The sequence below is a fragment of the Symphalangus syndactylus genome, chromosome 5, assembly GCF_028878055.3.
Source record: "Symphalangus syndactylus isolate Jambi chromosome 5, NHGRI_mSymSyn1-v2.1_pri, whole genome shotgun sequence".
NCBI classification, from domain to species: Eukaryota; Metazoa; Chordata; class Mammalia; order Primates; family Hylobatidae; genus Symphalangus; species Symphalangus syndactylus.
The window spans coordinates 87,453,727-87,477,938 of record NC_072427.2 but is presented as its reverse complement, the minus strand read 5'-3'; the positions used below and the strand labels follow the sequence as shown (position 1 = coordinate 87,477,938).

Here is a 24,212-nt window from a genome sequence, read left to right as displayed (position 1 = left end):
TTTAGAATGCTCTTGTCTAGAGCTACAAAAACATCTTACTGCCGGGCGCGGTGGCTCACGCTTGTAATCCCAGCACTTTGGGAGGCCGAGGCAGGCGGATCACGAGGTCAGGAGATCGAGACCACAGTGAAACCCTGTCTCTACTAAAAATACAAAAAAAAATTAGCTGGGCGTGGTGGCGGGCGCCTGTAGTCCCAGCTACTCGGAGAGGCTGAGGCAGGAGAATGGTGGGAACCCGGGAGGCGGAGCTTGCAGTGAGCCGAGATCGCACCACTGCACTCCAGCCTGGGCGACAGAGTGAGACTCCATCTCAAAAAAAAAAAAAAAAAAAAAAAAAAATCTTACTTAGATTTTGATAGGAATTGCCTTATACCTGTATATCAATCTGGAGAGAATTGACATCTTTACTGTGTTGAGTCTTTCAATCCACAGGTATGGCATGTCTCTCCATTGATTGACAACTCTGATTTCTTTCATCAGTGCTTTGTAGTTTTTGACACATAAGTTGTGTACATGCGTTTTTAGAGTTATACCCAAGCGTTTCCTTTCCTGGCCTGTGCCATCTTGAATAAGAGTGGCAAGAGCAGACATCTTTGCCTTGTCACTGCCTTAGGGGACACCTTTCAGTCACTCACTGTTGATGATGTTGGTTGCAGGTTTCTTTCTAGATGCTCTTTATCAAGTTAAGGAGGTTCTCCTATATTGCTTTTTTTCTGAGAGATTTTATCTTGTTCAATTTTGTTAAATGCTTTTCCAGCATTGATTGATATGATTATGTGATTTTTCTTCTTTAGCCTGTTAATAATGGACATTACATGGATTGGTTTTTTGAATACTGAACAAGCCTTCTATTCCTGGAATAAACTCCACTTGGCCATGGCACATAATTCTTTTCATATGTATTCTTGAATTCTATTGGCTAATATTTTGTTCAGCATTTTTGTCTGTATTTGTAAGGGATATTGGTGTATAGTTTTCTTTTTCATACTGTCTTTGGTTTTGGTATCAAGATATACAAACTTACATAAAATGGATTGGGAAGTATTTCCTCCTCTTACTTTTTTCTGGAAATTATGTAGACTTGGTGTTAGTTCTTAAATGTTTGAGAAATAGAATTGATCTATTTCACCTAAGATGTTAAATTTAGGAGTTTAGAGGTGGTCTAGTATTCTCTTCATAGCCTTTTGGTGTTAGCAGGGTCTATAGCGATCTCTTCCTGTTTTATTTCTGATATTGCTCTTTTGTGTCTCTATTTTTTTTTTTTAGTGAGTCTAGAGGTTTATGTAATTTTCAAAGAACAGTGTTTTGTTTTATTGATTTTTTTGGTTGTTTTTCTGTTTTCAGTTTCATTGATTTCACCTTGATCTTTATTATTTCCTTTCTTCTGCTTTGGGTTCACGATGTTCCCCTTTTTCTAAGATCTTCAGGTGGGAGCTGGGATGATTGATTTGACTAGCTTAACTTTTATTACAACCTAATTAATGTGGCAGGCCTTAAGCATAGCCACTAAGCTTACACATTCCGCTCGATGATGGCCCACAGAGTCACCGCCTTGGGGTGGTGTCCCCTTATGCTATTTAACTACTCACATGTCAGGGCACGTGAGTGTGCCAGGCCCAGCACTGGAGGCTCCTCTCCCCTGCCAGCTGCCCACCCGGGCGTCACAGTCAGTGGATAAAGTGGCCCATGTGGATCTAACCCCAGATGCGTAGAGTCCTCCATGGGGCACGTACGAACATTTGCATGGGGCTCGCTGTAGGCCGGGCACAGTTCCAAGCACTGTACAAGCAAGAACACTGGGGAAAGCCAAGATCACACTTAGTCTGTGCCAGGGTCAAGAGTCAAGGTGGGTGCCAGGGGCTGACTCCCCAGCACAGCTTATAATACCTCAGCCCTGGTCACTTCCAGTGCCTCCCAGGCCTGTGCTATATAATCTCTTGAATGTTCTTATCGGTCAGGGAGAGCTTGGTTCATGGAAAACTCAAGAGTCCACCAAGCCAAGTCTAATGAAAAAGATGTGTGATCAGAAAGCAGGGTCTTCCTCGTCATACTCCTGGGCTGTAAGGCACGTGGAATATGGCAGTGAGATGAAGATAATCTTTTGGGAGCCACAGTGCAGGCTGACGTTGCAGGCTGGCTTGTGTTTAATACACAGTTGTACATCTCTTGCTTTCCGTGTGTGCTGCGTGCATTCTGAAGCCACGTCATCTGAGGATGCTCTTTCCCTCAAGCTTCTCTTTCCTTTTTTAATGGCATCATTATGCTACTTATTTTAAAGTTTTAAACATGGGTTTTCCATTTTCTAGTAATTCCTTCAACATGTGTGTTCTGACTTGCAGCAGATTCAAAGTGCCATTACAGGCACCATCAGCCCTCAAGGAATTGTGGTGCCGGCGTCTGCACTGCAGCAGGGAAACGTAGCCATGGCGACGGTGGCAGGTACGATGACAGAAAAATGGACACACTCTCCATGAGTTTTTGCAGAAAATGGTCCTGTGTGTTAGAATGACAGTATAAATACAATTTTAAGTTAATGCCATTTTCTAATATAGCAATGTTAGAAGCTAGAGGTCTCTGAATGCCTCTTTCTTGTTAATACTCAATAACAAGTATTTTATGCAGATTGTGTTTCTTTGTTTCTCTACCAAAAATATATTGGAAAGAAAAAAGGTTTTATGTAGGAGTTGAAAATATACACCAAAAACCAGTTGTCATTTTCAAATAACATAGTTTTTTGTTGTGCTTTTAATAGCACCCTGAAAATCTTAAGTTTTATCATTAATTGATGACAAATAAAAATGCAGTCTTAGCATTGGTATTACTTGTAGAACAAAAACCGTTATAGGAAAGGGACAGATTCCAGAGTTCCCTGGTGCGTAGAGAATGTTGAAAACACAAAGCATCATGGAAATGGGACACAGCGAGGAGGGAGGGGTAGAAATTTACACCAAAGACCTCACATAATAGCACAAAGGGAAACCTCAGTGGGAAAAAAAAAAGCACCGTTGATCCAAAAATGTAACTAGAATAAAATAGTTATTATTTAGTACCCTTGGCCAAATCCTTAACATGTGCTAATTTTAGGAAAAAGTAGAAAGCAGAGGCTAGCAAAAGGAAAGGAGCCCTCACACCCCAGGTCAGTTGGTGGTGTGTGAGCCGGGCTGTGTGGGCTGCCAGGCACCTAGTGCCCGCCCACCTGCCCACACACTGCTGCAGGTGCCGGAGTAGCCCACCCAGGGCTACTTTATAGTGACAAGTCAACTGGCAAAGGATTGTTGATCTTTTGAAATGATTAAAAAGCTCATCAAACTAGGGATTTTATTCCTTTTGTAAGTATATCAAGAAGAGGTCTGGTCGCAGTGCCTCACATCTGTAATCCCAGCACTTCGGGAGGCCAAGGCGGGAGGATCAGTTGAAGCCAGGAGTTAGAGACCAGCCTGGGCAACAAAGCAATATCCCTGTCTCTACAAAAAAAGAAAAAAGAATGGTTTAAATCATTGAGACTTAAAAGCAGCCTCATATTTTTATTCTCCCTTTCGAGGTGGCACAGTGTATCAGCCTGTCACGGTCGTCACTCCCCAAGGCCAAGTGGTCACACAGACATTGTCGCCTGGGACAATTAGGATCCAGAACTCCCAGGTGCGTGCGCCATTTTATGGAAGGCTTTGGGGGTGAGTGCTGCCCACATAGGGACACAGGTAGAACAAGCACGAGCCCTTCCCTCTGCGTGAAGAGCTTTGTCTTGTGTAGCAATTTCTGGTTTCTCTGAATGTCAGTGTTTTGTTTCTTTGTACTCTTATCTCTCGCATTGTAGAGAATTTGCAAAGTTCAGAAAATTCTGAAAGAACAGGAAAAAAGTCACTCATAACCAACCCCCCGCCATACAAACACACACACACACACACACATACACACACATACACACACACACACAGTTATCCAGTGCTAACGTTGGATCATGTGCGCATCCACCAGGGGCAGAGGTCTTGTAGGCACACACTCCCCAGGGTCCCCACAGAGGGCACGGCAGAATTGCCAGGCAAGCTTTTCAGACCAGTGAGCCTGGCCCACACCTCCATCATGACAGTGTCGTCAGGCCAGGGTTTTCAGGCCTCTCTGTCACCCAGGCTGGAGTGCAGTGGCGCTGTCTTTGCAGCTGCCGAGCCTTGCCCGTCTTTGGTGTGTGTTATGAGTTCTTACTTTAAGAACATTGATTCTGGGCCAGGCACAGTGACGTCTATAATCCCAGTACTTTGGGAGGCCAAGGCGGGCAGATCACGAGGTCAGGAGTTCGAGACTAGCCTGGCCAATATGGGGAAACCCTGTCCCTAAAAATACAAAAATTAGCTGGGTGCAGTGGTGCATGCCTATAATCCCCAGCTACTCGGGAGGAGGCAGGAGAATCACTTGAACCCGGGAAGCAGAGGTTTCAGTGAGCCGAGATCACACCACTGCACTCCAGCCTGGGCGACACAGTGAGACTCCATCTCAAAAAAAAAAAAAAAACATTGATTCTGGCCTGGTGCAGTGGCTCACGCCTGTAATCTCAGCACTTTGGGAGTGCTGAGATCTCTTGAGGTTAGGAGTTTGAGACCAGCCTGTCCAACATAGTGAAACCCCATCTCTACTAAAAATGCAAAAATTAGCTGGACGTTGGGTGCATGTCTATAATCCCAGCTGCTCGGGAGGCTGAGGCAGGAGAATCGCTTCACCCGGGAGGCGGAGATTGCAGTGAGCCGAGATTGTGCCACAGCACTCCAGCCTGGGCAACAAGAGCAAAACTCCATCTCAAAGAAAATAAAATAAACAAACAAAAAAAAAACATGTTTTTGAGACTTTGCAAACCTAAAAATGAGTTTATTTTGATCTCATATTTGATATGCAGTCTGTTTACTTGTAGAATTCCGGGTTGAAAATCCTTTCTACCCAATGTTGAGAAAGCATTACTTTTGTGTTTTGTTTTTCTGAGACGAAGTCTCACTCTGTTGCCCAGGCTAGAGTGTAGTGGTGTGATCTTGGCTCACTGCAACCTCCACCTCCCAAGTTCAAGTGATTCTCCTGCCTCAGCCTCCCGAGTAGCTGGGATTACAGGTGTGTGCCACTATGCCTGGCTAATTTTTGTATTTTTAGTAGAAATGGGTTTCACCATGTTGGCCAGTCTGGTCTCGAAATCCTGGGCTCAAGCAGTCCGCCTGCCTCGGCCTCCCAAAGTGCTGGGATTACAGGCGTGAGCTACCGCACCCGGCTCTCAAGAAGGTTGATGTTCTTTTTTCCAATCTTTTGTGTTTTTCTCATCTTTTAGAAGCTTCTCTTTTTTTGCAGGTGCTCTGATTTTTTTTTAAGAGACAGGGTCTCGCTCTGTTACCCAGGCTGGAGTATAGTGGCACAAACAGAGCTCACTGAAGCATTGACCTCCCAGGCTCAAGCAATCCTCCCACCTCCGCCTCCTGAGTAGTGGGACTACAGGCATGTGCCACTTTGCCCAGTTAATTTTTAAATGTTTTTGTAAAGACGGGGTCTCACTATGTTGCCCATGCTGGTCTTGAACTCCTGGGCTCATATAATAGTCCTCCTGCCTTGGCCTCCCAAAGTGCTGGGATTACAGTTGTGAGCCACTGTGCCTGGACTAAAGTTAGGTTTATGTGTGAGCTCTTAAACAGGCTGACCTATCCATGCTGCGGACCCTACGGAGTGATTTTGCTTCCTTCCTTCCCTGATCTGCGCAGTGCGCGGTGGCAGCATCATCTCAGCAGGCACCTGGGGAGGGAGACACTGTGTGAGGGAGGCCGTGCCAGGGCCTGGAGCACAGCCTTGTAACGAGCAGATCTTCTCTCGTGTTTTGTGAGAAGGAATTTAACAAAGAAATGCCATTCACATCTTTTTCTTTTAAAATCAAGTTGGCAGAGTAGCCTACCCTTTCCTGGGTGACAGGAGGGAAGGTCCATATCTCTAGTGCCTGTGGAGGCATCTGGAACAAGGAGTCAGCCTGTGCCCTCCTGTTCTGCGGCCCCTCTTTCTGCCTTTATGCTGTTTCTGTTTCTTTCCCCTCTGCTCCCCTGGCGTGTCCTCTCTTGAGAGTTGGATTTTGTGGTGTCCCTGTTCATTCTCATTGGTTCTTGACATCCCTTTTTGGCTAGGAAGTCACATGTTCTCACTGACCTCGCTGCAGGAGGCACAGGTGGGAACAGGTGGTGGGTGAGAGGACCACGGCATTCCTGCCTGTAGAGGATGGGCTCTGAGCCTCCCTGCCTGAGAGGCCTCTGCAGAGCCAAGTCACTAGTGCAAAGACTTATCATGTGCCAGCCTGGGCAACAGGGTGAGACCCTGCCTCTACAAAAAGTAGAAGAAATTAGCTGGGTGTGGTGATGTGTGGCTGTGGTCCCAGCTACCCAGGAGGCTGAGCGGGAAGAATCACTTGAGCTCAGGAGTTCAAGGCTGCAGTGAGCTGTGACTGCACCACGGCACTCCAGCCTGAGTGACAGAGCTAGATCCTGTCTCAAAAAAAAGAAAAGCCCAGTATTGTGGAGGGAGCCATGTCCTGAAACATCAGTCCACACAGGGTTCCCGTGCATGGGCCTGACTACAAGTCATTTCCCTGTCCAATCCTTGGCTGTTTTCTCTACCTGCAGTTGTAAGTACTTGGATATGTGAGAATTTCCTATGCTTTCTAATGTTATTTTCAACTTTAAAAGCTTCAGTTACAGTTAAACCAAGATCTCAGCATCTTGCATCAAGATGATGGTTCATCTAAGAACAAGAGGGGCGTCCTGCCAAAGCATGCCACGAACGTGATGCGGTCCTGGCTCTTCCAGCACATCGGGGTAAGGATGGCTGGGCCGGCCCTTGCCTTTCAGCCCTCTGCGACACTTGCTCTGTGGCTTATGTGTCATGGAAAAGGGTTACTTCTCTGGGCTCAGAAAATCAAAGGCCTGACTTTCAGCACTTCGTGCCATGTCCGTAATGTGGGGAGCGTGGGGCACTGCTGCAGGGAACTTGAAGGGCAATGAGGGCCGCCATGAAGGAGCACCCGGGCGCATGTGAGCTGTACACGTGTGTCCGAGACAGCCCACCACGAAGGGTGATGGGGTCAGGTGAGCCAGAAAAGTGGGCAGAGAAGGGGTGTTCATGGGCAGCAGCTGGGGAAATTGCTGTGTTTCTGTGTGTTGGATTGACAAGCCGAGATGGGTTAGAGACATCACAGGGCCAGGTGCACCCACAGGCAGGCCACCAGGCGGGTGCCTTTTGCTGGAAGTGAGTTTGTCCCACAGGGTGCACCGGTTTGCCCAGCACATGTGCATCCAGCTTCCTCCCCCGGGCCATGGCTGCATCTTCTCCCTGTCCCTAGGACATCTTAGGAAGCGCAGTGGTGGGCCTGCTTGCTGAGTTGATGGGGGAGACCTGCTCTGCACGCTGTGTGGCACCATTGCTGCCAGCCTGCTGATCCAGGGCAGGAGAGAGCAGGCGGGGCTCTCCTGGGACAAGCACAGGGAGGCCGAGGCAGGAAGGCAGACGCCAGTTTGGCTTGGCCCTAAGTTTGCCCTTCTCCCACACTGTCGCCACTGATTGTTGTGGGGCTGTGGCCATATCCTCCTGTTTTCCCAGCCTCTTCCTCAGCTTTCTGCGCTGCATCTGCCCTGCCCTCCCGCTGTCTCCTCTCCAGGGTGCCTCCACTGTGGCCGAGGCCTGTTTGTCCTCAACACTCTGTCCTTGCCCTCCCCTGACTGTGGGCCCCTGAGCCCGTAGCCATCTCGCCATTTCGCGGCCCACTTTCCTCTGGCTGCCTCAGGCTCCTCGGTTGAGGATAGGGTCCATGGGAGTTACTGGCCCGAGGGCTTGAAACTGGTGGGTAGTGTCTGGTGGGTAGTGTTGCTGAGTGGTCCTGGGAGGAGAAGGACCCTCTCCTGGGCAGAAGGCCTGGCAGGAGCCTGGGCTGCGCCTCTTCTGCTTGCCTGCCCTGGCCTCTTGGTCTCCACCGAGCCGCTTCCATGGGCCTAAAAGGTAGCAAGCTGCACGTGTCAGGAGAAAGAAGTGCTACCTGTGAGCAGCGGGGCTGCTCCGAGAAACTAGTCCAAAGAGATCAGTCACAAGAAAGCGGAAAGATTTGTGTGTAAGGATGTTAGTGTTGTTCAGTATAATAATGGGAAGCGGGTCAGCATGTAGATGAGGACGTGCCGGTTTGATGGAGTATCATACGGATAGTTAACAGGAATGAGGGCTCTAAGCAGTCGGGAGGTTTACTGAAGGATAGGAAGTCAAAAGGCAGCATGTCGGTATATTTACACACATTGCGATTATTACAGCCAATCAGTATATGTATAACATAATGATAGAACAACACCAAGTAGTGGGATTGGGTGAGTACTCTCCTTTCAGGTTTCCTTTAATGTTTTAATAATTTCTCAAACAGTAAACCCTGCTCATCATGTCCAGTGAAGATGCCGCTTTTTTTCCTGTGGGGTGTCCTCAGTCCCTCCTCACCCTCGTTTCTCGGCAGCGCCGTCCCCCCGTAGTTTCCCGCATACTCTGGGGCAGCATCTCTGGCCATTTGGTGTTTTCTGCTTGTGTGCTCATGTTTCCTGCCCTGTTTCTATTTGATGAGCTTTTAAAAGGGGGAGAGCAGTATTTCTGTTTCCATGACCTTGAGCTCAGAGCCACACACTCATGGATGGAGTCAAGTTGAGTCACACTGCCAGTTAGTTTGAGGAAACAAACCCATCACTGCTGAGGCACATCCGAGGCCGCTCCGTCCCCGTGTGATGGGCAGGGGTGTTTCCACGCTACACTCAGTGTTCCTTTCACATCAAAGCCAAAGTAAACTCCCACTGCTGACTTCGCTGGTGCCGTTCATTCTCTTGGGTCCTTGTTGATTCCAAATCAGGGACTTTAGCGCATTCAGGTTTTAGAGTAAATGTCGTGTTGGTTTCCACATATAGACAGTCATCAATCTTGGAGAAATTATTCACCATAGCTAGAAATCATTTTTGGTTGGTACTTCTGTGAGTTTTGCTATTTAGTTCTGGTTGGATTTTTTTTTTTTTTTTTTTCTGCACTCCCAGGCTGGAGTGCAGTGGCGCGATCTCGGCTCACTGCAACCTCTGCTTCCTGGGTTCAAGCAATTCTTCTGCCTCAGCCTCCCGAATAGCTGGGACTACAGGTGCGTGCCATCATGCCCGGCTAATTTTTTGTATTTTTAGTAGAGATAAGGTTTCACTGTGTTAGCCAGGATGGTCTTGAACTCCTGACCTCGTGGTCTGGCCACCTTGGCCTCCCAAAGTACTGGGATTACAGGCGTGAGCCACTGCACCTGGCCGGATTTTTTTTTTTTTTTTTTTTTTTTTTCAGATGGCCAGGCTGGTCTTGAACTCCTGACCTCAAGTGATCCACCTGCCTCGGCCTCCCAAAGTGCTGAGATTACAGGCGTGAGGCACCGCGCCCAGCCCTCTGGTTGGATTTTTTTGTATGTGAAATGTTTCAGTCATACATAAAAGAAGAATAGCATAGCTGGCACTCCTGTCACCAGCCCTGGGTTCAGTTCCTTACTGACAGCACAGGTGAATCCAGCAGAGATCTCATCCCAGGAAAGCCGTCGATGGCATCAGCTCATCCCAGTGTCAGTTGATTCTTATGGTACCCATGATGGAAACTTGTCCCCCAGCCTGCCTGGCCATTTCCTACTCCACCTGTTTCACCAGCTGTGGGATGGGGGCAGTTTGTAAACACTTCGTGCCTCAGTCTCCTCTTCTGTAAAATAAAGACAGTGACAGTGACCGTCTCAGCAGGTGCTTCTGAGGAATCAGTGAATTATTATAGAATGGACCAAGGTAATTGAAATGTGCTGTGTGTTGCTTGTGGCAGAGGCTCCCGGGCCAGAACGCATCCATCCGTCCTCTTTACATGGATGTAGTTTATTGTTCATAAGTTAAAGTTCAATAAAGTTGATACGGAATCTATAGATTGTATCAAGCCTGGTGTAGACCCACCGCTGGACTGCATACCTGCTCCTCGTGATGTCGCTGCTGTTACCGTCACCGCTGAACCGTTAGACTTGAGGGGCGGTCCGCCTTGGCCTATGTGCTAACCAGCCACTGCGGCACTAGGACATTCCTGAGACTAGGAGAAACACTTTGTTCTGTGAGACTACGGTTAGGTTTTGGCTAGAAGCACTATTGATGTTACCATTATTTTCTGATGATTATGTAATGCTCACATTTTGCCTAAATCGTCTTGATTTCCTTTGTAAATTTGAAGGCCATGGTAACCCTGCTTTTTATTTTCAGCATCCCTACCCAACAGAGGATGAGAAAAAACAGATTGCTGCTCAGACAAATTTGACACTACTCCAAGTCAACAACTGGTAAGGTGCCCTGCTTCCTGAAATCATGCTGTCAGCACGGTAGAGCACTTGGAAACCCTGGCACCAATACGTGGTGAAATCTTGCTGAAAAGAGAGATCTCTCTTTTTCTTTTTTCCCAATTGAGACGGGGTCTTGCTGTGTTGCCCAGGCTGGTCTCGAGCTCCTGGCCTCAAGTGATCCTCCCACCTCAGCTTCTCAAAGTGCTGGGATCATGGGTGTGAGTCACTGCAACTGACTAAAAATATGAGTTCTTTTAATGGGCAATGGGAGCAGGAGACTTAGGAATAAACCAGGTTCAACCTAAGTTTTCCTATCAATACCTCATTATGGACTGCATCCTGCCTGCCTCTTTACAACTGTTTCTCTAGGGTGCTACTGTCCCCAAGCCCCACATTCATACAAAACTGTGATGTGTTGTTAGTGGATGAGCCTCTGGATGGTGGGAGGTCAAGAGGTGAGAGGTCCTGCCCCATGAGGGGACCCTCTGCCGCTCTTTCTTGTGGGGGTCCTGCTCCACAGAAGAGCCTGGGAGCCATTCCTAGGAGAGAAACACCCAGGAGGACATTTCATAAAACGTCCCCTTCTAGTCCTGCTGTCAAACATTGCTGTGGACACTTAGACTCTGGCCAGATGTTTTTTCTTAGTAAGGGCTTGTGTGTGTTCCTAGGTGGCACTGAAGTGGGGGGTGGTCTTCCATTTTGGTTATTAGTCACTTGTCACATTTTTTAAATTTACTTATTATTCAGATGTAGGAAACAATTTCAGCTTAATAAAATTGGCATGCATAAAAGAAGAAAGCACAAATTCTTCCAGTTGTAAACATTACTGTCTTTATCTTAGCTGTGCTAAAATGTGAACTTGTTGAAGTTCCAGCAAGAAAGTCTTTGTCTTTGTGCAGTAGTGTGTGCGGGAGGTGTGCTTCGGGGTTGCATAAGTACTTCCATGATCCTGCATTCTTGCCATTCTTTTGGATTTGGGTTGTCACAACAGACTATACTATTTGCGTTATCTCCTGTTAAATCTTGTAAATAGAATATTAACAAAAATTTAAAGATTCTGAGTATGTTGTTGCTGCAGTGGTTGTTATATACTGCTCATGTGCTTGGTTGTTTTCCGGGAGTCTATGTGGAAACCACATACTTTGGTTGGGGCACACCTGTGGTGGGTGGGCTGAAGGGGGAGGGATGCTTCTCTGGATGTGCTGGTGCCCCGTCACTGCTCAGCACCCTCCTGCTTTTCTTCATTCATGATTTCCTGGTGTTCCCTGACTTGCTACTATGTTGCATTAACAAATTGTCTTACCTAGGTTTAGTATCAACTTTTAATTTTTAGTAATAATAACAGTTTAATAATATAACTTTTAAAAATTCCAAATTTCTGAAATCTTTAATATTTGTAGCTACTTTTACTTTTTGTGACTTTCTTTTCTTTTGTATTTACAAACATTACATCTTGCAGTGAGATATACACACCCATCATTAGCTCATGCCTCTGCTGGTAGCAGCTTTGAATAAGAAGGATTTAAAAACACATTACAGGCCGGGCGCGGTGGCTCACACCTGTAATCCCAGCACTTTGGGAGGCCAAGGTGGGCAGATCACAAGGTCAGGAGTTTGAGACCAGCCTGACCAACATGGTGAAACCTTGTCTCTACTAAAAATAGAAAAATTAGCCACATGTGGTGGCGCACACCTGTAATCCCAGCTACTCAGGAGGCTGAGGCAGGAGAATGGCTTGACCTCGGGAAGCGGAGGTTGCAGTGAGCCAAGATCACACCATTGCACTCCAGCCTAGGCGACAGGGTGAGACTCGGTCTCAAAAAAAAAAAGAAAACAACCAACACATTACAATAGCAGTGGGGCCTTTCCTCCCAGGTCTTGTTGGGGTTGTGGGTGGCCATGGAGCTTGTGCTGCAGGGATCACCAGGTTCCTCTAAATGAAGCATGGCGGGATCCGAACTGCTTCGTTATTGTTAGACTGTGTGCTAATATAATTGTAGCTATTTTAAAATCTTGGACTTTTAAAATTAAGCAACCTTAGAGCTGATCCAGTTCTAGTTTTGTTGTTTTGCAGAGGGGGGCATTAAAAAAAGAGAGAAGTTGTCACAGTGACAAACCAGAGTAGAATCGGAGTCTAAAAGTAATGCTTTTGTTTCCCTGATACTGTAAACATGGCTACTCAGCTATCCAGATAGAGAAGTCTGGCTTTTAATAGATGAGCAATGTGTGACTCTAGCAAGAGGTCAACTACTTTATCACTCATATTACTGAAAAAAGAAGACAGAAACGAGGCCTTAAGCATGGTTGGTATTGCTGCTTCTGCATTAGGTTAGGGGTAATGCGTGAATCTGGACGGGTTCTGGTTTGATAGGCGCTTTCATAGGACAGATGTTTTTCTTTCCATTTCTTTCCATTGCAGCTCCTTTTGTAGCAAAGTGGCCCGGTCAGTGGCATAGGGTGGTGGGTGCAGCAGAACTCATGTCTGGGTTGCTATCTTTGTGCTCCAGTCACTGCAGGAGGAAAAGCCGGCCTGGGGATTTGAGTCTCCTTGCACTTTCTCACATTTAAAGGCAACAGCTCAGAGCATAAGAATGGGAACTGAAGACAGCAGCCTTTAATCTTAATGTATTTTGAGATTGCTATCATACTCATTTGATATGAAACAATGTCCAGCCTGCCTTGCCAACCTGTGACTGTTGGGCCGGGTGCGGTGGCTCACATCTGTAATCCCAGCACTTTGGGAGACCAAGGCAGGCAGATCACAAGGTGAACAGATCAAGACCATCCTGGCCAACATGGTGTAACCCCCTGTTTACTAAAAATACAAAAATTAGCTGGGCGAGGTGGCGGGCGCCTGTAGTCCCAGCTACTCAGGAGGCTGAGGCAGGAGAATCGCTTGAACCTGGGAGGCGGAGGTTGCAGTGAGCTGAGATCGTGCCACTGCACTCCAGCCTGTGCGACAGGGCGAGACTCCATCTCAAAAATACAAAAACAATGTCCAGCCTGCCTTGCCAACCTGTGATTATTGCTGATCTCGTTCTCTGTGGGGTCTTATTACAGGCATGAGTTCCTAGTTTGACAGAGTCGCTAACGTCTGTCGGGGATTTCATCACTGCTGGTGCCTATGTGCTGTGCTAGCCACATGTCTAGGACCACTGGATGACTTACGCCTTCAGTCATCTAAGAAACAGCTCATCATTGGGAATAGTTTTTGAAAAGATGCAGCTCTTGCCTTAGATCATGCTTTGTGGTGAAACAAGAGGAGGTGGCAGTCCCATTCTCTGATGGCTCAGACATGTTGCCACCCAGAGGCTCGGCCACGTTGGTGATCTGGTGACTTCTAGACGAGTGCAGACTGCCCAATCGTCTCAGGCATGATGGCACTACAGAAAGTCTTGCTTCTTTAACATTTTTCTTCCTTAGGGAAAATAGTGTCAGATTCACAAATTCAACAGTATCATCTATGTTGTTATGAGTACCTAGTTCACAAACATGCACTAAAGGAGTTGAGGCAAAAAAAACAAGCGCCATGGACGAGTTGGTCCTTATTTACATGATTTTTAAAACAATAGGCTCTGTGATTCTGGGCATTTAGAGAATTTGGAATAGCTGTTGAGTCCTCTTAAGTAGTTATTATAGTGGAGAACATGAGTCATTCTTTGTAGCGTGGTTCATAGTGCAGCGTGTTTGTTAGAAGGATTTGCTCATCCTGTATAGGGTCTTTACAAAGGCTGTTTTCATGGAAGCTTCTCTTTGTCAACTCCAGGTTCATCAATGCCAGAAGACGAATTCTTCAGCCAATGTTGGATTCAAGTTGTTCAGAGACCCCTAAAACAAAGAAAAAAACTGCTCAGAACCGGCCAGTTCAGAGGTTTTGGCCTGACTCTATTGCATCAGGAGTCGCACAGCCACCGCCGAGCGAGCTCACCATGTCGGAAGGTACAGGTGGCTGGCCAAGGCCAGACATGGTGGACCATGGGGTGGGGATTATGAATAAGAGGCCTGGATCAGGCCTGTTAGCTGTGAGCCTCAGGTAATGCAGTGAATGAAAGTACGTGGTTCTCTTTCTCTGCAACTAAAACATGAGGAAGCTGCATTCTGGGTGCATGGGAGCTCTCCGTAAGAGTTAGGAGCACCAGTAGTGGAGAATGTAAAACATATGATAGAGATATGAAATCATTAATTCTGTCTCAAAGACACAGTCATGGACAGTGGATCTTCTCCTTTGCTTCTGTGTTTGCTCTCTTTTTCCCTCTGACTCCTGGTGTGGAGGAGGGACTTACCCCGTTCTCACCATGTGGCTTCTTTCTCTTCATCCTCCATGCCCTTCTCTTGTTTTTGCTTATTCCCTGTGGCCTCTGCCCTCCATCCCCTGACATAGGCAGCCATTCTGATGTGTTTTATAGGCATCTTTCTGTTCGCATGAGGTCTTCATATTTTGGATGGTTTTGTGTGCGTGTGTTTTTGGTTTTTTTTGTTTGTTTACTTTGGGTTTTTTTTGTTTTTGAGACGGAGTCTCACTGTCGCCCAGGCTGGAGTGCAATGGCGTGATCTCGGCTCACTGAAACCTCTGCCTACCAGGTTCCCGCCATTCTCCTGCCTCAGCCTCCTGAGTAGCTGGGACTACAGGTGTGAGCCACCACACCCAGCTAATTTTTTTTATTTTAGTAGAGACGAGGTTTCACCATGTTGGCCAGGATGGTCTCAATCTCCTGACCTCGTGATCCGCCCACCTCGGCCTCCCAAAGTGCTGAGATTACAGGGGTGAGACACCCCTCCTGGCCTGTGTGCATGTGTTTTTAAGTGTATGTAAATGGTGGTATTTCCTCTTCTTTCTCTTTTCTGGCAGCGATAGACCCTTATTCAGTTAGGAAAGTTTGGGGCCGTTATTTCTTCACCCATATTTTCTGACCTTCCTCCTGCAGCCCTTTTCAGGGACTTCAGTGCCTGTGTATTCGGTGGTGAAAATTTTCACACAGTTCCTGATGTTCTTTCCCGTTTGTTAGATTCTCTGTGTTTCATTTTGGGCGATTCCTGTGACTCTCCTTCTGCCGCACTCATCTTTTCTTCTGTACTGCTTCATCTTATGCTCATCCCATCCAGTGTGGTTTTCATCTTAGACGCTGTGGTTTTCATCTCTCCAGAAGTTCTGTTGGAGTCTTTCTGTCTTTCATGAGTCTACTTAAGTTTTGAACACACAGAATACAGTTGCTGCCACTGTTTTGATGTCCTTCTCTGCGAATTCTAACATCTGTCAGCTCTGGGTCAGTTTCAGCTGATTGATTTTCCTCGTCATGACGGGTTTCCCTGCCTCTTTTCATGCCTGGTCATCTCACTGGATGCCAGGCATTGGGAATTTGGCCTTTTGAGGTGCTGGGTGTTTTCGTATTCCTGTAAGTCTTCTTGAGCTTGGCTCTGGACTGCAGTTAGGTCACTTGGGAGCAGTGTGGTCCTTGTGGGTGGTCCCCAGCAGTGCTCAGGCTAGCACGGATTGTCCCAGCTGAGGCCAGACCTTCCTGAGTTCTCCATCCAGTGCCTGCAGACAATGAGTTTTCCAGGCTACCTGTGTGAGCGCTGGGCTCTGTTCTCTGTAGTCTTTTCAGATGGTTCTTCCCCCAGCCTCAAGTCAGTTGCTTGCAGCAGGCGCTGATGAGTTCTCCACTGAATGCGCAGGTGACTTTCCTTGGGGGGTGCTGGCCCTCAGGTTAGGATGGGTTGTGAATCACGCTGATTTTGTCTCCATTTAGCCTTTCTTGAGTTGCGTTACATGCATTTAAACCAGAGTGTCCTCAAGTACTGCTGTGGCTGCATCCTTTAGGTTTGGATGTGTAGTGGTCTTCTCTTTAAAGAATGTATAGCTAGAAAGTTATTCTCCTTTCTCCCTCTTTCTCTGTCTCCCTCTGTCAGAAAAGGCAATACCTATCTATTGAGGAAAGACATTCAAGCAAGAATATTCAGCGAAAAGTAAATCTCTCTTCCATCTGGCTTCTACTTCTACAGAGACAATCATTGTTACCAGTTTCCTGTACAAGCTCCAGTACATACATGATATGATATTGTATGCACAGACATGAATGAATGAATGTGTATCTCTTTAAATCTTTTTTTTTTTTTTTTTTTTTTTGACAGAGTCTCGCTCTGTCGCCAGGCTGTAGTGCAGTGGCACAATCTCAGCTCACTGCAACCTCCCCCTCCTGGGTTCAAGTGATTCTCCTGCCTCAGCCTCCTGAGTAGCTGGGACTATAGGCACATGCCACTACACCCAGCTAATTTTTGTATTTTTAGTAGAGATGGAGTTTTACCATATTGGAAAAGCTGATCTCGAACTCCTGACCTTGTAATCCACCCACCTTGGCCTCCCAAAGTGCTGGGATTACAGGTGTGAGCCACCATGCCCGGGCCTCTTTTACAATTTTACCCAGATGTTAGCATATCACATAACACTGTCTCTACTTTCTTTCATTACTTATTAATACATCTTGCAGAGTTTTAGAAATTAGTAAATGTTGGTCCACTGTATTGTTTAGTAGCATCATAGCATTCCGTTGTTCAATGTTTTGTTTTATTTTTTTGAGACAGCGTCTTGCTCTGTCACCCAGGTTGGAGTGCAGTGGAGCAAGCTTGGTTCACTGCAGCCTGGACCTCCTGGCCTCAAGTGATCCTCCCGCCTCAGCCTCCTGAATAGCTAGGACTACAGGCATGCACCACCATGCCCATCTAATTTTTAAACTTTTTGTAGAGATGAGGTCTCCCTATGTTGTCCAGGCTGGCTGGTCTGGACCTCCTGGGCTCAAAGGATCCTCCCTCCTCGGCCTCCCAAAGTGCTGGGAGTAGAGTTGTGAGCCACCGTGCCTGTCCTCTCCATTGTTGAGTTTTTGATTTGGGCCTTGCTCGTGGATATTTGGGCCATTTCCGTCTTCTGCTATTAGGTTTTACAGCAGGCACTGGCATGTGACAAGCTTTTCTTTCCTTTTCTTTCACACAAATCTTCCTTCCTCTTTCTGTATTCTCCTTTTCATTCTGTTTCTCTGCTATATTCTTCTTGTGTGTCTTTCTTCTGTGTTTATGGATTTTTTGTTATTACAGTACCTTTTGCTCCATGAATCTGTGTTCTGTATCTCCTGATCTCCACTGAAGTTGTTCTTAGGCCAAGGCCTTATTAGCCAAGCGTGGTCTGAGGCTGATTTCAGAAACAATTTCTTTCTTTCTTTTTTTTTTTTTTTGAGATGGAGTCTCACTCTGTCGCCCAGGCTGGAGTGCAATGGCGCAATCTCCGCTCACGGCAAGCTCTACCTCCCGGGTTCACGCCATTCTCCTGCCTCAGCCTCCCGAGTAGCTGGGAGTAGCTACAGGCGCCCGCCACCACTCCCGGCTAATTTTTTGTATTTTTAGTAGAGACGGGGTTTCACCATGTTCGCCAGGATGGTCTTGATCTCTTGACCTCGTTATCCGCCCGCCTCGGCCTCCGAAAGTGCTGGGATTACAGGCATGAGCCACCACGCCCGGCCCAGAAACAGTTTCTTAAATCCCTGTTGAACATTCCCTAAACATATATAGGTGTTTTTTTTTTAACTTTAGGTCAAACAAGCAAACAGCATCCAATTGAGTAATAAAGTGTTTTTCTGCGAGTACTAATTTAAATAATGACACACCTTCATCCTGCCGCAGGAGCTGTTGTCACCATCACCACGCCCGTGAACATGAACGTGGACAGCCTTCAGTCTCTGTCCTCGGACGGGGCCACCCTGGCGGTGCAGCAGGTCATGATGGCAGGGCAGAGCGAGGACGAGTCTGTGGACAGCACGGAGGAGGACGCGGGTGCCCTGGCCCCCGCCCACATCAGCGGGCTGGTCTTGGAGAACAGTGACTCCCTGCAGTAGGGGCAGGAGCAGACGCACCTGACTTTTTAGAGTTTGCACAGCAAACATTTTACACAGTTTTATTTCTAATATGTTTTATATGTAGATATAGAAGAGTGCACTTTTGTATTTCCTAGTAAGCTTAAAGCGCGTCTTTGCCGGTGCAGCGACTTCTTTCAAGTGTGTGTGTGTGTGTGAGTGTGTGCATGTGCACACGTGTGTGTGTGTGGATTTTTAAAGAAATTCTTTAAAGGTTTAACGCTAGATTGTGAGGAATGACACACCACTCCCTCCCCACCTTGAATCCCTAATTAGATTAAGGAATAGTGCTGCCATTTTCTAAACCATGATGCGGTTTTCACTTAGTTCTGTGGTTCCAGCAGATCTCAGTGGGCTGGTTTATTTGTGTGGCCCATGGATTTGAAAGAAGCTGCTGCACCTGAAACTGCCAGTGTGCGGTGACAACGGCACACGCCTAGACTGAGTGTGGTTTCATCGTGAGTGGACGGACGGCAAGCTTAGCAAGCCTAAGTCCCCCCATGTTCAGTGAGCCTGTTTCATTTGCTATATAGAAAAAGAAACTCCTATTTTTACCTTGCTGGAATTATTGGATAAAAAAGCTATTTTTATAAATTCGTTATGAATTGGATGATGACTATATTGAGGATAAAATTTCTAGAGAAGAAACAATACCTGCTTGCTATTAATATTTCAATTTGGAATGCTCTGAATTGACCAAATTTAATGAACCTGCCCAAAGTTAGCTACCGTTCTATGGTTCTTTGCTCTCCCAGGGTGGTGATGAACATTTACTACTATAAAGAAACAGCTATTTAATGAAATTTTGATATCTGCAAATTTTTGTTGATATGTAATGCTCAGATTGCATTTTACACTTGATCTAAACATATATTGAAAGGTATCTGCTAAATAGGACTTCGGGTAAGTGAGGTGAAATGGTAGCCAGTGATCCGTTAGGAGCTCTTAGCATACATACTCCAGTCTAATTTAAATCTGACCACAGTTGCATGGTTGCTTTACCATGTTAGCTGTGTATTGTTTTAGAAGTTTTAACTTCAAAATATGTTATACACAGAATGTTTATTATAAACTAATATAAAATGTGCTCTACCCCATTGGCTCAGAGCTAGGGCAAACAGCAGATATTCAGACTTTATTACTTAACTAGCGGACATCCCTGGAGTCCCAGCGGCGAGTTGGTCTGGCGAGGGCGCCTCGGCAGCCCCCACGGGTTGGTTCCTGTGTTTGCGTTTGTTGCTGGTCTCCTGGTGTCAGCGTTCTCTTGTACGTTGTTGCTTTTGACTTTTCAGAGCCCTCCTGCTCACTTGACCACGTGAGATTTGGAGAAACTGTAGGACTTCTGTTTCCTGGTAACAAGATGAACCGAGAGAGTGGGCTGGGTTCTGTTTTCTCTGGGTTTGATTTGTTTTCATTTGTTTACTTAGGAGTGGTGCTTTTTCTCAGAAAACAGGACACGGTGTTTCATACAGAATGTCTTCATATCATCTGAAATGGTATGGCTGAAGTTCATTTGTTTACAGGGTCGGGAATGTCTTCAATTCTTGAGATTCAACAGTAATGATTGGTTGTAAGCCAAGGGACATTTTAAGCTAGTGAAGAGTTTTTTCTGGAATTGATTTTTCCCAAAAGAATATATTAATTGAGGTTAAGAAGTCAGTGGGAAATACACAGAAATTTATTTTAAAATCTTTCAGGAGCTTTAACTGAAAGACTTGATTATCGAGTCTTTTGGGGAGAGAATGACATTTTTTTTTTTTTTTTTTGAGACAGAGTTTTGCTCTTATTGCCCAGGCTGGAGGGCAATGGTGCGATCTCAGCTCACTGCAACCACCACCTCTTGTGTTCAAGCAATTCTCCTTCCTTAGCCTCCTGAGTAGCTGGGATTACAGGCATGTGCCACCACGCCTGGCTAATTTTGTATTTTTAGTAGAGACGGGTTTCTCCATGTTGGTCAGGCTGGTCTCGAACTCCCGACCTCAGGTGATCCGCCTGCCTCAGCCTCCCAAATTGCTGGGATTATAGGCGGGAGCCACTGCGCCCGGCCAAAAATGACATCTTAAAGCCACCATTGCGTTCCTCATTTGTGAACTGTTTTCTCATATTTTAAGTAAGTCTACAAGATCATTTTTAACCTAAAATAAGCACCCATGAAAGCCAGCCAGCCCTTCCTCCTTCCCTCACCACCCTCTCTCTCTTCGTCCCTCACCACGTTCCGTCTCTTCATCCCTCACCACCCTTCGTCTCTTCATCCCTCGCCACCCTCCGTCTCTTCAGCTGCCTGCTCTTTAGTGTAGATTAGTGGAAGCCATTCACAGAATGTAGACTCATGTATAGGTCACTGTTTCTTTCCCCCACTAGAAATCACATTCACTAAGCAGTGGATTGAATTTAAGAGTGCTGCCCCTGCCCGGCGCAGTAGGGCGTGCCTCTAGTTCCAGCTACTCGGGAGTCTGAGGCAGAGGATTGCATGTGCCAGGAGTTTGAGGCTGCAGTGCACTGTGCTTGCACCTGTCAATAGCCACTGCACTCCATCTTGGGCAACACAGTGAGACCCCCACCTATAGAAAGAGAGCACTGCCTGAACCTCGGTGGCACTGTGAAGCTCTGGCCTGAGAGTTAAACACCCATGCTGAATGGTACAGTGTGCATTCTCTCCAGCTGAAAACTTTCTTCAATTTTCCTAAATTCTTACTAAATTCAGAGGAATAAGATAAAGATCATTTAGTGAAAGGGTGCTTATGGACATAGCCTGAGTTTCCTTTAACCTCTCTCCAATGGGTGCTTTTAACTAGCTTCTACATGGCAAGCCGTTTCAGTTTGTAAAATCACTGCCCAGCATGTTTGAGGTCAGTTGGCACCTTAAAACACCTGTTCTCCAGCCCTTGGACAGTGGAGAGAATCTGTAAAAGTGTGACCCCTCTAAGATTTCATTTTAAATGATCAGATTCGGTCCCAGTTTTATTCTTGTTGAGTTTTTCCCTATGAAGGCTCCCTTTGAATGTGTCTTGAGACCCAAATTGAGCATGTTGCTGTTATTCCTGCCCTGCACCTGTTGAGCAGGAGTGGCAGGGCTGGCTGTGCTGGGTTCCAGCTCGCTCCCGCCGAGGGACTAGCTTGGCCTTTGTGCTTTGATTCCAGATAGTAAGATGAGTGGAAGTGTTTATCCAGTATGCAAAAGAAACCCTCATGGCTAAGGGCTCCGGGAGTTGTGTCTGTGTCACCTGAGAGTGATCCGTCTCCTGCCTGTGTCAGGTGGCAGTGGGCACTTTTCATTGAGGCAAACTCCAGGGTGCCCAGCGGGGGTTCTGCCCCTTGCGAAGGCCCATTCCTGGCACTTAAAGACAGAAAGAACTCAGCAATCTTTCGTTCTAGTTATATTCGGTCTTTGAAACTGACAATCTTTGAAATGTGAATACTGTAACAATATGTTTTCTTGGATTGTTGTCTTTAAAAAGGATTTTTGTGAAGCAATTGATTTATCAAAGCAAAAAAATTAAAAATAGAAACTTGCTTTATGGATGTTTTATTTTATAAAGCTCATGTCACCAAAAGCTGCTTTTCCATTTTATGTAAAACATTGAGAATGCTTTCATGTTTTCTGGTGACATGTAGGGTCTGTAGTCACTCCTGCATATTGAGAACTAGGACCACACTGCATCGGACTAGTCAGGTCCATTTACATGTCCAAGAATCTTTTCTTAAATTCCATACTTTGTTCATTCATTGGCTGTTCAGGCAGAAAATGGAAACAGGTAGCTTTTATGTTTTTTATTATAGTTTTCCATAAATCTAATTATTCTGATAATTACAAGAATATAATGATTCATCAGTAAGGTAACATAATCCCTTTCATAGTTCATATTATAAATTTTCATGACAAGAAAGTTCCTGAAGATTTAAAAGGTACATTAAAACAATTTCAGAGGGTTTTTAATCTTTGTTGTCCAGAGTGTTATAACTCCCAACAACTGTTCACGCTTAGAGGCCAAAGTCAGCAGACTTAGTATTTTAAAAACCACATCCAAAATTGTGAGTCTTGTTGGTGATTAGTAGTGACAGCTGACTGTATTGTTTCAAGAAATGTTTTTCATTGGTTTACAGAAAACTGAGGCACTGTGTTGTGTCTCCACCTCCCTTAGTTCGGAGGTGAGAGGACGGGCATGAACTTTATTAATGTGGGGCCTCAGGCAGCCCCAACCTCTCTAGGCTTCCAGGGCTTTGTTTGTGAAAAGAAAGAACTGGCTTAAAAGGTTTATTCTAGCCCTACAATGATGTTTATGACTAATAAGATTCTATCTCTCCATCTAAAGACTGATGAGGAAGTAATGGTCTAGCAAATCCAGAAAATAAGAAATATTTGGATTAAATATTTAGTGTTTCACACTTTTTGAATTATATGAATGTCATAAATAATGTCTGTTTTTAGCTTTCATGCTATTCTATTATATATACTCTCTGAAGAAATTCTTAGTACAAGGCCGGGCTTGGTGGCTCACGCCTGTAATCCCAGCACTTTGTGAGGCCAAGGTCGGCGGATCACCTGAGGTCAGGAGTTTGAGATCAGCCTGGCCAACGTGGTGAAACCCCATCTGTACTAAAAACACAAAAATCAGCCAGGCATGGTGGCAGGCACCTGTAATCCCAGCTACTCGGGAAGCTGAGGCAGGAGAATCTCTTGAATCCGGGAGGCAGAGGTTGCAGTGAGCTGAGATTGTGCTACTGCACCCCAGCCTGGGGCATAGAGCGAGACTCTGTCTCAAAAAAAAAAAAAAATTCTTAGTACAAATTATTTTTGCCCTTGTGCAGTGAGATATTTTTACCTTCACTAAGACCTAGGATAATTGTTCAACTATCATTGTTTATAAAATCTGCGAGACTAGTGACTATATAGCATCTAAGCACATGTGACTGAAAGCAATGAATGTTGGTCCTGGGGTGGCATCTGGGCCTGGGGCCAGCTTTCCCCAATCCCACGTCTTCACCACGCAGCCCAGGTCGGGTCTGGCACCTGCAGGCTCCTCTCTGCCAGGCCTCCTCAGGTCTGGCTTTTGTAGTCTATAAAGGACTAGTTAGTGTTGCTTACTTGGATAATTTGTAAGTATTCTGTATAAAAATCATATTTAGAAGGTATTATCTTATACAGATGTTTCCATTCTACATCTCCCACAGCAGCCCACACTCTCATGGCTTCTGCTGCGGGAAGTGCTCCTTCCTGGGATTCCCTGGCACAGTTCAGCTGAGTATTTCTCCACCTTCGCTGGCTGCTCTCCTCCAGCTCCACGGTCTCTACAACCCAGGTCTACACTAACACACAAGACAATGTAAACTGTTAAGGGCTTCACAACTTATTTCTGACATGGATTGCTGTGTTAAGATAATATGAAAGAAAACTCAGTGAATATAAAGTAAAATATTTTAAAATATAACTGATTTTTCTACAGGCCATTTTCTAAAAATGTCTAAGCAACTAAGGACTTCAACCCTGTAAAAAGCAAGAATGGTTTTAATATAAACCAGGAATTCTAGGCTGGGCGTGGTGGCTCACACCTTTAGTCCCAGCACTTTGGGAGGCCGAGGCAGGCAGATCACCTGAGGTCAGGAGTTTGAGACCAGCCTGGCTGACACGGAGAAACCTGGTCTCTACTAAAAATAAAAAAATTAGTCGGGCATGGTGGTGGGTGCCTGAAATCCCAGCTACTCGGGAAGCGGAGGAAGGAGAATCCCTTGAACCCAGGAGGCGGAGATTGTAGTGAGCCGAGACCACGCCACTGCACTCCAGTCTGGGCGACAGAGCAAGGCTCTGTCCCCAAAAAATAAATAAATAAATAAGGAATTCTTTTATTCCAGCATCTTTCAAAAGAAACATTTTAGGCTGGGCGCAGTGGCTCACGCCTGTAATCCCAGCACTTTGGGAGGCCGAGGCCGGTAGATCACAAGGTGAGGAGTTCCAGACCAGC

At 46.0% G+C, this 24,212-nt stretch overlaps 2 protein-coding genes across 6 annotated transcripts in view; one reads left to right on the top strand and one right to left on the bottom strand.

The window, feature by feature from the left end:
• Positions 1 to 21,765, top strand: part of PKNOX1 (PBX/knotted 1 homeobox 1) — a 67,636-nt gene extending 45,871 nt beyond the window's left edge. For 3 of the 5 annotated variants that reach the window (XM_055279822.2, XM_055279824.2, XM_055279825.2), the window contains exons 6-11: positions 2,340 to 2,439; positions 3,542 to 3,639; positions 6,693 to 6,821; positions 10,278 to 10,354; positions 14,121 to 14,293; positions 18,023 to 21,765. In XM_055279822.2, coding sequence (XP_055135797.1) covers positions 2,340 to 2,439; positions 3,542 to 3,639; positions 6,693 to 6,821; positions 10,278 to 10,354; positions 14,121 to 14,293; positions 18,023 to 18,234 — 789 coding nt within the window. In that variant the 3' untranslated portion in view covers positions 18,235 to 21,765. The remainder of the gene's footprint in view (positions 1 to 2,339; positions 2,440 to 3,541; positions 3,640 to 6,692; positions 6,822 to 10,277; positions 10,355 to 14,120; positions 14,294 to 18,022) is intronic. The other 2 variants (XM_055279826.2, XM_063640553.1) reach the window with 2 other exon arrangements.
• Positions 21,766 to 22,956: 1,191 nt separating this feature from the next.
• CBS (cystathionine beta-synthase) overlaps positions 22,957 to 24,212 on the bottom strand; it is a 38,030-nt gene continuing 36,774 nt past the window's right edge. The window contains exon 15 of the mRNA XM_063640552.1: positions 22,957 to 22,974. Within this exon, the coding sequence (XP_063496622.1) occupies positions 22,972 to 22,974 (3 nt within the window). The 3' untranslated portion in view covers positions 22,957 to 22,971. The remainder of the gene's footprint in view (positions 22,975 to 24,212) is intronic.